The sequence below is a fragment of the Trachemys scripta genome, chromosome 5 (assembly GCF_013100865.1).
Source record: "Trachemys scripta elegans isolate TJP31775 chromosome 5, CAS_Tse_1.0, whole genome shotgun sequence".
Lineage (NCBI taxonomy): Eukaryota > Metazoa > Chordata > Testudines > Emydidae > Trachemys > Trachemys scripta.
Window position 1 is genome coordinate 111,759,863 of NC_048302.1, and position 13,019 is coordinate 111,772,881.

Sequence of the window (13,019 nt, forward strand, 5' to 3'; positions counted from 1 at the left end):
TCAGGCGCAGTTTTACACTCCCTAACAGACTATGAAATAAATAATTTTAAAGACTCTTCCTAGAGAGCTGTATTTTAAAGGTTTCCTAATTTGGAACACTGTTTACGTTTCCATTGACTGTTTCAACTTTAATTAAACCATATTTTAAAAGTGGGTCACTACATCGATTTCCCAATTTAACCAGCACAGAGGAGGAGGGGAAAGCACCCCGAAACTCTGAGAGCTAATGATTCGGATTAAGTACATGGTTTTTCACAAGGAACGGAAGCATTTGTTTGGGGTGGGTTAAACCATAATATAGAAAGTAAGAGGACCGTGGCAATCCTTTGAACCATCACGCGTTTAGAATGAAAAGTTGAAGGGCTAATATATTTCTGTAAACCCCTTGGGTTAGGGCACAGAAGATCTATTCGTAGGGGATAGATCGCTCCAGGCTTGAAGGGCGTCCGTGACATGGCCATGCAGCCCCCACCCCAGAGAGGAAGGGGTTAACTAGCCCACGTCCGACTCCCTTCTACTCGCCCAGTTCTGTCCGAAGATCAACAGCTTCCAGCTGTGGCGCGCCAATCAACTCCCACCCTGCGCAGAGCGCTGCCCAATGGGAAGGCTCGGGGTCGGGACTGTCACTCATAGGTGAGGAATGACACCGGGGCTGGGAGAAAAAGGAGAAGGAAAGAGCCAAGGAACAGATAGAGGCAGAAAAAAGTCCAGCGCCGCGAGGGACCCAGCTGCGGCAGGGGAGAAGGAGCGAGGGAGGCTCAGAAGCAGCCCCCAGGCCAGACAGCCATCCAGGCTCTTATGGGAGGGCTGCATGGGAACGGCGTATTAAAGCGTCCCCAGCTCCCTACAGTTGCTCGTTCTCGCCGAGCCTGGGAGCAAGGGCTGCAGCCGGGGGCGGCGATGAAGTCTCCCAGTTGAAGGAGCGGGATCCGGGCGGAGACTGGCTCTGGCGCCGGTGCACCGGGGCGCTTCGGCGGCAGCTCTCGCTTCGGTGTCTCTTTCCCTACTCCCCGCGCTAGCCCGCCCCCCGCGGCGGCCCTGGGGCAGATGGCTGTCCGCAGCGGTAACGCCTTGACGCCTTTCTCCATCCAGGCCATCCTCAACAAGAAGGAGGAGCGCGCTCAGCACTTGGCGGGGCGGCCGCCGCCGGCCACCCCCACCACGCCCGCTTGCTGCTGGAGGCTGTTTGGCGAGAGGGCAGACGCGGGCGCAGCCGAAGAGGCTTTGCTGCTGTCCCCGGCCTGCGTCCGGGCTGCGCCGGCAGCGGCGGGGAGGACGATGGGAGCCCCGGCGGGCTGGGATTCGGACTCGGCGCTCAGCGATGACCACGAGGGCGAGAGGCGCTCGGAGGAGGAGGGCACCGGGGTGCAGCAGGGGCCGCCCGGCAACAGCGCCCGCTCCAGAGAGGCCCCTGGTCGGGGGCGGCCTGCGCGGGAGGCTCAGCCCAGGGATCAGGAGGAAGAGCCCCCCGGCCTCAGTGACAGCGAGATGTCGGCCAGCGTTTCAGGTACGCTTGTGGGGGGAGAGTCGGTGGAGAGGCCATGGGCCGAGGAGGGCCCTGGGGGGGAGGGAGGGGCTGAGCTCCATATGCCTTAGAGAGCGGGGACTCCCGGTCCCCTGGGGTTTGCGATCAGCCCTCTGAGACCTTGGACACCCGTTTCCCGGTGTGCCCCGGAAACTAGAGATGCCCAGGACCCTGATGCTTGCTCCAGAGCTCTTTGCGCCCTCCAGTCTCCAGCTCCTGATGGTGGCCGAGCCTAGCGTGCCCTAGTGTGGCATGGTCTGTGATTGCTGTCAGGCCCTCTTGTGCCTTATGCCTCCCGTTCCCAAGGGCGAAGGAGAATCGGTCTCTCCAGAGCTCTCCCAGGGCGGGCGCTGGCTAGTGATTGTAGCTGGGGCATCTCACAAGGAAGGAGAATCAGAATAGAGATTTGGGGAGCGGGGGGGCAGAAAGGCTCAGAGAAAGCCCGTGATAGAGAGGTACAGACCCTGTGTGTGAATGGGACAGCTAAAAAGATCAGTCACAATAACCATCCACCGGCCACCAGCTTTGAATTCTGGAAGTGCTGTTCAGACAACAAGTCACCTGACTGGACATGGTGAGAAGTTTACCAAGACCATAACTTTGCTAAGAAAAGAACTAGTGTGGGGGGAAGAAGAGCAGTGAACACATTCCGCGGACTCTTGGTGAAATGTATTCCCCTAAGCCTTGAGTCCTTATGGTCGGGGCTAATAGCAACGATGTGGGGCTCAAAATTTTACTTTGTGCTAAAGGAAATAGAACCCCACCGCGCCTTGCATTTGGGGTCACGCTCCCTGCTGGCGGCTGGAGGCCTCCCTGCTGTTTGTGAGAAGTGAAATATCTTCTAGATGCCTTTTTACTCCCACAGGCCTTGGGTCAGAGGCGCCTTTTTCCCCGGGGATTTATTTATTTTTAAAGAGATGGCCAGGCAATTGACAACAAAGAATAATGATGGCAAAGGAGGGAGCCATCCCCTTGCCCCTGGATGCCAGGCAAGTCCAGATGACACAGGCAGAACAGTGCAATGAAAGGAGAGAAATGCAAAACCACAGGGGAAAGCAAGCTCAACACAAGCAGTCACTTCTCTTGCCCAGCGATTCAAAGCGTTTGCTGCTCTCTCTGATGTGCTCCCAAAAGATAAAAGCCATCCCACTAATAATCCCTAATTACTGATCACTAGCTGCCCTGCAAGCACTTGTTCCTTATGAATGAGACCTGTGCAAAGCCAAGTGTGTGAAATGTCTAGAAGCCCCTGAGCTCTGCCTCAGTGATGGTGGGAAGAGCTGGGCCAGCCCGTGACCCCCGAGGGCGGAGTGGGGCAGGGACATACACTGCACCCCCCAGCTGGGGAACATGTTAGGATAACCGCTCCCCTGAGCTGGCCCGGCTGGAGCGAGTTGTGGTCCCCAAAGACACCCCTGGGCTGGGGAACCCAGCCTGGCCCTCTTCTTGGCTGCATCTCCTGCCACTGCCCCTGCGGGGATGAAATGAGACCTGTAAAGCAAGCAGTCAAAAGTCTTGAACTATGCCTGCGTAAGGAGGGGATGCAGTGCGGCCTACCCTGAGGTGTGCCTGGTTGGGGGTGGGGGGGTGCAGTGCGGCCTACCCCTGAGGTGTGCCTGGCTGGGTTTGGGGGAGGGGGGGTGCAGTGCGGCCTTATCCCTGAGCTGTGCCTGGCTCGGTTTCTGTGACCTTCCCCATGAACCTGGCCTGCTGGGGGCCTAGACCTGCCCTCTGAGCGGTGCCTAGGAGGACTCATTGCAGGGGGATGACGATCTCCCTTCGCCCCACTGTCCCTGGGTTTGTGTCGGTGACCTGCTCCGGCGCAGCCTGGCCTGTCTCTGATCTCGCGGCTGTTGCTCTCCCCCGCAGATCGCAGCCCGCCGGAGGAGGAAGACGGAGGCAGCAAGTGCGAGAAGCTGCTGGCCGGGGAGGAGGAGCAGGCGGCCCCCAAGCCGCGGAAGAAGCGCTCGCGGGCGGCCTTTTCCCACGCGCAGGTCTTCGAGCTGGAGCGGCGCTTCAACCACCAGCGCTACCTCTCGGGCCCGGAGCGAGCCGACCTGGCGGCCTCGCTCAAGCTCACCGAGACCCAGGTGAAGATCTGGTTCCAGAACCGCCGCTACAAGACCAAGCGGCGCCAGATGGCCGCGGACCTGCTGGCCTCGGCCCCGGCCGCCAAGAAAGTGGCGGTGAAAGTGCTGGTGCGGGACGATCAGAGACAGTATCACCCGGGAGAGATGCTGAGGCCGCCCTCGCTGCTTTCCCTGCAGCCTTCCTACTACTACCCTTACTACTGCCTGCCCGGGTGGGCCCTGTCCACCTGCACCGCAGCCGCGGGGACTCAATGAGACTAACCAGCCCCAGCCCTCTCAGATCCAAAGCAACCCCGAGCCCCAGCTGCAGGACTGTATGCACCGGACAGTATTTATTATTATTATTTTATTTGATTATTTTTATTATTATTGTTATTTGGGTAATTTCCCCTCCCCCTCCTTTCCAAGTTGTGACTTTTGCAAACTCCTCCCCTCCCCCCTTCCAGCCGAGGACTCTTGTAATTCGGCACGACTAGTTCATGGTATCCATGTCACTCTATTCCATGTAGACTTGCTTCTTTGTTTTTGTTTTGCTGATATTGTTGCTCCGGATTGATAGAGACCCGAATCTGGTGTGAGAGAAAGGAAAAAGAAACTCGGATCAGAACAGGAGATCAAGGACTCCCCCAAGGACTGAAAGGAAGATTATTTTTCTCTGTTGGTTGGAGTCCTTGGTCTTCCAAATTATTGCAAACCGTGTGTGCCTTTTATGGTGCTGAATGTAAGGAACCTCTTTCAAATCCCCCGTGCTCTTGTTGCCCATGTTATTCCTGTTCTTCATGGTCCATGGCAAAGGACAGATGTGTCCCAAAAGGGTGAGCCCTGTATCAAAAAGCCAGATCTTTTTTTCTCCCTCGGATCTTTCCTTGGTGGGGTTGGGGGAGGGAGAAGTAACGAGTTTTTAGCACTTTCCAGTTGTACTAAAGTTAATGTTATTTTTATATTCAATGTGAATATTTCTAGTCAGGCTTTTTTAAAATGGACGTAATGGGGAAAATTAGTACCATTCAGTGCCTTTTCTTTTTCTTTCTTTAAATTCGTCAGCAAACCTATCCTGGGGGTTTGTGATTTACTTCAGTAATGTAACAGTCTCTTTCTTACAAGGTAATTCGTGGCTTTTTCCTCCTTTAATGGCACTGTGCACTCAACTAGATTATTTACTTTAAATGAATTGTGAATGTTTGTAAGCTATCCGCTGTACTTTTTTAATTTATAAACTTTAGTTTAACACATAGTTATGTCCATTGTGTCCTTTCTACGTTTTACATAGAATTCTAAATCGGCACAGATATTTTTCGTTTAGAAAGTCTCTCCTCTCCTACACTGGCAGTACTATCTTATTGTCACTTATTGTTTCATTTCCCTAGCGGAAGATGATTTAGATCAATATATTTTGGGTGAATCTGCGGACCATTGTTGTTAGAGGTATTGACATATATTTGATCAAATATATTCAGAACAGTAATAGGTCTTTTCCTTCTGAGAAAGAGGTTGGATATTTTGTACTCTGTCTAGTTAAATTACATTTAGGATGCAGTGAATTCAGAATACTCGCTATAATTATAGGCTAAAAAGATGAATTCCGAAGTATTTGATTGGACGAGTACAATTTGACTTTATACAGTACACTCTTAAAGTGCAGTGTACACTTTGCTTTAGAAAGGACTTGAGGAGTAAGGTTTTTGTGCACTGGATCGATTAACAGTCCACAGTCCGCTCTGGGGGAATGTGTGTGGGTGAGCAGCTTCGCTTTATTTTATTTTTGATTATTTTAACTTTTTTGTTGTTGGTAGCAATAGTGAATCCTTCAGACGTCGAGGCCATATTTGTTGGTGCTGGCTCTTGTGGGGATTGTATTGAGCAAGTCGTCGGCAGCCTATTTAATAACTTCAACCCACGGAGTGGCAACATCGTCATTCCAAGTGTATGTATTTTCCACTCTCTCATTCCTGTGCGCAGTGCTTACCTAATAACACCACCACGCTGTGCATAGCCAGGGGTCGTACTTCACACGACGCTTAAAGCTGCAAAACTGGATCGGGTAGGCGGAGAATCGCCTTCCAAACTTCCAGTTCTTAATTAAACTACGAAATCCATATAAAAATGAAATAGCCACTTGGGGCAGCCTCCCTCCTTTGAACTGATCCCCTAAAAGTTCCTGAAACAAATCTATAAAGACTACAAAATGCTTTGGCAGCATGATCCTGCTAGTGTTTTATTTCCTCTGGAATTGTACAGCAGGGAAAAATACTGGGGGGAGAATTTGTGGCTGCGTGAGTTGTGTGTGCCGATGACTGTGTACTTTCCAGGTAAGGCTTATGGCTTCTTAGAGCATCTTCTTAAGCGTCTTTACGTCCAATAATTCCGTCCAAATTTTTATTAGTGTCCGGGACCGAATTCAAGAGTTGGGCTTTATTGTTTCCTGCAGTGAAGTCCTTTTCATGGTGGAGACACGGGCACATGACAATAGGCGATAATTGCCAAGATCTCATCATGTTTCCCTGCTCTCTTTTGTTGCACTACTTTCCTTTCCGGGCTGACTGGAGGGACTTTCGTATGATTCGCACAAAAAAGAATCGTTCAAAAGAACCGAAGTAGTGAAACCGATTTTGAAAGCAGACCTGAAAGCAACCTAATATATTTATGCTTCTGGACGTGTGCGTGACTTGGGCCATGTCCCAGTGCTTTCTCCTCCCCCTGAATCCCTAAAGCTACTTTGCTAATGAACCTTTTTTTCTTGGTGGTTATTATACTCCACAAAGGCTCCAAAATTAAGCGTCTAATGATTGGGTTTATGTGCACCCATCTATGGAATATGCCCCACCCACGGAATATACATAGATCTGCATACTCAGAGATTCATCTTCCTCCTTTAAATTATTCAGGGAAGGTCAACCTCTCCTTTCCCTCCGCATGGCAGTGAAAAGCTGGAATTATCTAGCAGCGATTTCCTCAGTGGGAGGAAAGACTTGGAAATCCACCGCCCACCCCCAGCGGCTCCCCTGCGCTGAAGTATCTTTCGTAACCCCAGGGAGTAGTTTGCCTTGGCAAGTGGAGTTAGGGAGAGTTTTGTTCTTCCTTGTAAATGTCAGTTTTCACGAGATCTAGTTTGTAGATTTCTCGTGGTCAATGTTCAAATATTACTCCTGCAGGGAAAACGTTCAGAAACTCCAGCAGGGTCTGGTGGGGGAGAAAAACGAGGAGGTGGGGGTTGTTTTATTTCGATTATGTTGCGGGGGTGAGGGTCAATGGAACGCAATTCTTTAGACCTAAAGTATTTTCGCAGGCGAAACTCCCATGAAAAGGAATGGGACTTTGGGGTTGCAAGTTCGGGGCCCCTCTCTGCCCCTTTAAAGTTCCCGATAACCCATCGTTCCTGTCAACACACGTTTTAACATTTGTTTCCGATTTTCTTTTCACAGCTGCATCTTTTGCACGCATGAAGGCGCAGGATTTTCTCTTCCCGCAGCCACCCTTGCTTACTAATGCTAATTCAGACCGTCTCAACGGGTGTAAAATGTCAGAGCGCTATTGACTTCAAAGGAGTGATGATCATTTACACCATTTACCCAGCTCTTGGGTAGAGATTTGAACGATGTGTTTGGGCTTCTAGGGTTTTTTGTAGTAGATTGGGTTATGAAGGGAAAGGGTTATGTTGAAGCTTTCTTTTGATTTTCTTTTAATCCATATAGTGCTGCAGGAAAATGTAAAATGAAAGGAAAGTGTAGATTGTGTCTCAAAGCCCTGTGTAATCTTATGGCTATAGCTTTTTGGGAACTGTAATTATGCACATGTATGATAAAGAATCAAACTGGTTGTCTTTGAATTCAATACGCATAGTTTATGGTGCTTTTTACTAAAGGTAAAAAATATCGAGGATGATCTATATGAAATTATTCTGACGCTTTGGCTTTTTTTTTTTTTTTTTTTTTTTACATCCAGCTATCGAATATTAAAACACTAAAATTTCCTTCTCTTGTCTTCGATAAAACCTGATGTTTAAGAAACAGTACCTGTGTTTTAAACCCGAAGAAAATGAAACTGATCGTTCTTTACTTTAAAAACCGGGGTTTTTAGTTTATGATTTATACTTTATGTAGAAACAATTATCTGATTTTTATTTTCCCTTAAAGGGAAAAATCCGCTATAAATCCAGCGTAACTTCACTGAAGTAAATAGAATTACTCTGGATTTACACCGGTGTAACAGAGTAGGATTTTGACACTAAAAACCAGCCATTCATCTCAAAATATGCATTTCTTGTTGTCCTCAACATTTCAGTGATTAAAACCCGATTAAATTTATCCGAAATATGGGTCCTGGTTGAGATTTTTACATCAAAAGCAGTAAACCTTGCAAATCTGTACAATAATTAGTGTGAATAAATATCCACTCACTCGTTGGCAGAAAACGGATTTTAAATATAAAAAATAGTCGTAATCAGTAAAACAAGAAACTACAATTAAAGAGAAGAGAAACCCTTGTTGTATAATCTACAATAATCTAAAATTGTATTTATCTTTGTGTATCTTTCTATATATACATACATAACTGGACATGTTTCTCTGAGTCCATAGAGAGAGATGCAGAAGCAATCAAAACAGAGGTCAGTCTAATCTTCCAGCCTAAAATGTCACACACAAAAAAATACTGACAATTAAATCTCTCCGTCTAAAGGAGACTGTGTTTCAATCACATTGTGTCCGGTTCTTCCACTTGGTTGTTACTCTGACTTGGGCACGGTCTTCCGCCCCCCTGCCTCGCCCATCTCAACGCCACTGGGCCTGTGCTTAATGGAGCCCTGAAAAGCTTGTGGACAAGGGATCGCACCTTGTGGACAAGGGATCCCCTTATTCCAAGGGAATCCACGTGAACTGTGATAAGGATTTTTTGGGAGCAAAGGTGATGAAAAGGTTAATGGCAGTAACGTGACCTCTGACACTCTATTGACAGGCGAACGACTAAATACAAGGAGGGAATTTTTGTGGGCTGGGAAATGCTTTTGCAGGCAAGGAACAAACAACGTACTTGGGTCAGGTTTTCGTTTTAGCTCAAAGGGGACGAGTGAGACACGTGTGTGTGTGTGTATTTGCTAGCAAGGAACAATAAAAAGGGGACTTTGATTTTACTTGCCGTTTCCCTGAAGAAGCCTAGAGATTGGAAATCGCCGTAAAATTTCTCATTCAAACGTGTGTGAAGTTAGGGTGTTTCACCACTATTGCACCGCAAGCACAAAGGCTCGCTGGAGTAAACATCTGCATTTCGAAGCTCGGTTAACGAAATAGAGCTGCGCCTGCAGAATACACGTCTGTATTAATCTGTCCTGTCTCATGTTCACTTGAATGGGAAAGTTGCCTGAGTGAGGACTGTAGGACCGCCGCGTCCCTAGGATTCCAGAAACACATCATCCCATCAGGGGCTGGCAATTTGCAGCGTCTTCCGAAGGAGACGTCATTAATTTGCAGCCTTTGCATAAAATTGTAGATAAACAATGCAGCAAAGTGTTGAACAGGCACAAAAGAGGCGTATTTGGGCACAGAAATCCACAGTTGCTGGGAAATCTGCGGAATTTAGCGTAGACAAGCTAAAATGTCATGTTAAAAAAATCACCCTAACTGCAAAAGGAGCAGTTGTTAATGATTGTAGACGTAAGAACTATTTGTGGCTTTAAACTAGCTTATGAGCAATAGGGCACTATGTTATCAGTGATAGTCCTCCGGATCCAGGTTAGTCTTGGGTATGGAACCAGCCTGCAGTAACAGCCTGAAGGGACGTGGGATGTTAGACCCTGGAAAAGGTAAGGCAATTTATAAATACTAAGTCTTATTATTTACACTATTAACCATTTCACTACTGATTTGCATATCAGACATATCCACCAGATATAGTTATCAGGTTCACCTCGCCTTTTGTTTTTTAAATAAAATTATATTCATTAAGGGAAATGTCTTCTACAGATGTATCTATTGTACTAGCTGGGAGCATGTATAAACATTTTAAAAACATCACTTAAAAAAAACCGTACGCCAATTCTAGCTGCGGCTCATCACCCTCAGGCACCCGGAAGCCTGAGTAAATAGAGATGAACTGCGCCTTGTGCGCTGATGCTCACCAAAAAGTATACATGGTTGGACCGGTGGGGGGGGGGGGCAGCTAATTGCGAGGCAAGGGCTCTCCACCTTATGGTGCGGCCAGCCTTCATAATTCAAACTGGGGACTGTCAGCCACAGGGTCCCAACCGAACTCAATTGTGGAGATGAAGCATGGGAGGAGAATTGGTCTCCAAGGTCAACATGGCCAGGACCTTGATTGGCACTTGGAAGTAAATGAGTAGCCTATGAAGCACAGGTGTGATATTTTTCCACAGCAATCGCCACGAAGTAGATGGCTAGCTGCATTCTGCGCTAGCTGACGCTTTCACTCGGTTTGCAATTAGAGGCGCTAAAGTAAGACCAATAGTAATAGGCTCACCGGAAAGACGCAGGTTACTCTTGTGAGGCTCAGCAAGGAAAGGGGGCAATCTGCTAGCTAAGCACAGAAGTGAAAACAATCACTTCTATCTACTGTTGCTGTCACTGAACTTAGGTGTGGTTAAGATCCAAAGGGAAACGGCAAATACACGATCTGGGTGAGGGAGCAGTAGGGGTAGGCAGATGCATCCACGCCTATGCACCAGCACTTTGTGCATCCGAGCTGAATTTAACTTCCATCGGTTTGCTTTCATCCATGTTTCCGGCTTGGCCAGGTAACAGGAAAGCAAAGAAACCTCACCGTTAAAGTCCGATTTTTGGAAGAGAGAGAGATCTAATCAGCTGGTGGCCGATATTGCAGCTCACAATGCTTCAGTATCTCCCCCCAGCACAGCAGCCTCAGGTGCGCATGAAGCTGGCTCTAGCCCTCTGACAGAGAGTGCCCTCAGAGCAGAGGCACTCTTGTCCACAGTGAGGCGAAGTATAGACCCTGTACCATCTGGGATCTTTCGAGGAACGAATCCAGCTAGTGGCTGGTAATTCTCATCAGGCCTATCAGAGTTCACAGGGGAGTCCTGTCTGGTCTGTGGTGCCAGAACGGTCTAGTGATTTCAGATCTAAACCGATCACCCTGGGCACCTAAACTTAACCCATATCCTGGAGGAAATTAGTGACCAGCATTCTCTACTCCTCCTCCCAAGCCCGAAGTCCGATCGAAGGGGGCTCAAAAAACCCTAACTGTCCAGCCGGAAGCAGAGGTGCTTAGCTAGAACTTCCCCTATCACTTCCCCCACCAAAAGAAGGCTAGAGACCGGCAGTAATTTTCAAGATCTCTTCCTACTATTTCCTCCTTGCAGTGATGTCTCACAGGGGTAGGACTCTATGTATGTGATCAATTATCTTAACGTAGGCAGAGATTAGATAGCGATATTCTTTGAGCTCTGGTCAAGTGAAAAATTCTCTAAGTTATATCTGTTTTTTTAGCCACAGTGGGTTCCATGAAGGTACAAGCCCCTTCCTCGTCTGGGGGGCAGACTGGATGTATTTTCCTTGGGAGCCCACCAACAATGCTTCTTGCTTGCCTTCAACCGAGGACAGCTGCAGAATGGTGTAGGAGTAGCCCCGCCTCCTTCCCACGGGGTGAGCACGATTCCACCTCTTACTTTCCTGGGCAGTGAAGTACTTGGCTTGGGAATAGCTGGGGTCTCTCGTACGGCTGTGCCATGTGTTAATCACAACGCCCCCTCCTCGGCCGTGAGATAGTTTTATGATTATTTAAACCATCTAGCCGCTGGCTACTGTCCTTAAAAACGAGGGCGAAGTGATATTTACAAAATTGTAGCGTAGGTTACAGATGACTGGACTCCCACGCGCGGATTGTGGCAGTGAGGCCAGTCCTTGTTGGGGTTCTTGCATGATTGTCCTTATCTCCTATCATGAGGTCTGTTATTAAATATACACACATGTGTAGGGTCTGGGAAAATATCTTCGCCTCTTCGGCAGCAAGAGCTCAGATTTGGGAGGGGGGGGGAAGGGATCCCGAGCAGATTTCTCCTGTTGTCCCTCTGTTCCTGCTGCTAAAATAATATACACAAGCTGACGCCGATCAATTAGCTGCTACCTGTTGTTGTAGAGCGCCCTTGTATTTACAACTTGTAAGGGCTGTAAGCGGCTGTCATATACTGCGTGTGGACACCTCTGTCACACGTCCTATGGCAAGCGCTTGCCTGATGCCCTTCTGGTCAGACAAAGCATATATTATTAATGAAAATGTGTAATCGGGGCAAGGTTTGCGGAGCCAAACCAGGAAATGAAAACACGCTCGGAACTCCAGTCCTGTTTTTGAAACAAGGGGTTTGAAGCTGAAATCGTCACACTGAAGCCTTTTCATGGACGGCTGATTGCAAAACAAAATGGCGATTTACAATTTAGGAATCATATTAATAATTAATGGTAATAATAGTAATAACGGGGGTCTCTTCGGACACGAAATCTGAGCTAGGGACTGGTAAGGAGGCTGAAGAAGCAAATAGAAGTCTGACGTTCAGATCCCTGTGTCCGGGTAGATTAGTCCTAGGAGCTGGAAAATCCCGATGCAAATTTGACGAACAGAAATTCAGGGTGGTAACTGCAATATAAATAATAGCGCACATATGCGCAGCATGAAGATGCTAGGAAATCTCAGGATAAAAAACCACGAGCTGATTTCATATTTCTAAACGTGACAAAGACACTGATAATGAGCACTTAATTAATGGGGTGGGGAAGCTATATTTTAAGCTGGGTTTTTGTTTTTTTGCTTTTTGAGGGCACGGATCATTGCTTTTTAAAAATTGATCTGTAGGGGAAATAAGCCGTCAGTGCTGCAAAGGAAATAAGGGGTAGTCTATTTCTAGGTATGGCCTGGTGTTTTTGTTTTAATCGTGAATCACAGGCGTTGGGCCGGCCCATCAAGCACATTTGCGATCCCCCAAAGAATGAGCATCCCTCCTACACAAACGTCCAGTAACTGTTCCCATTCGAAAGGGAATTCTTTCTCTTGGCTTAGATAATACTAAACCTTTGTACCTTCACTGTACCTTGCCTCACATTTTAACTACGGGAGGGAACCGATGTGCGCCGCAAAGGACTCCATTAATAAATAGGGACTAAATGCTTTGACAAGAACTACTATTATTTGGGGCTTGTTGGGGGAACAACCCAGATTTGAAAACTAAAAGAATAAAAACGAAAAAGTAAATATTTGTCTGTTGGATGTTCACTGCCTGGAAGTTCATATTTTAAATGGAGCAGCTACTTGGTTTCCTAATTTTAATGTTGAACGAGGTCCCCTTAATTAGTGGCTGCACAAGATAACTCGCAAAAATAACTGTTGCAAGGGAGCTAGAGACAGATAAAATAGTGGATTAACCTTTCGATGGATTCCTGGGGGAA

General features: G+C 47.7%; 1 protein-coding gene across 1 annotated transcript; it reads left to right on the top strand.

Annotated features, from left to right (window-relative positions):
- The first annotated feature begins 1,047 nt into the window (after window positions 1–1,047).
- On the top strand, window positions 1,048–3,922 carry NKX3-2 (NK3 homeobox 2). The gene is made up of 2 exons (XM_034772362.1): window positions 1,048–1,507; window positions 3,395–3,922. The coding sequence occupies exons 1-2, from the start codon at window positions 1,048–1,050 to the stop codon at window positions 3,868–3,870; spliced, it is 936 nt and encodes a 311-aa protein (XP_034628253.1). The 3' UTR covers window positions 3,871–3,922.
- The last annotated feature ends 9,097 nt before the right edge of the window (window positions 3,923–13,019 follow it).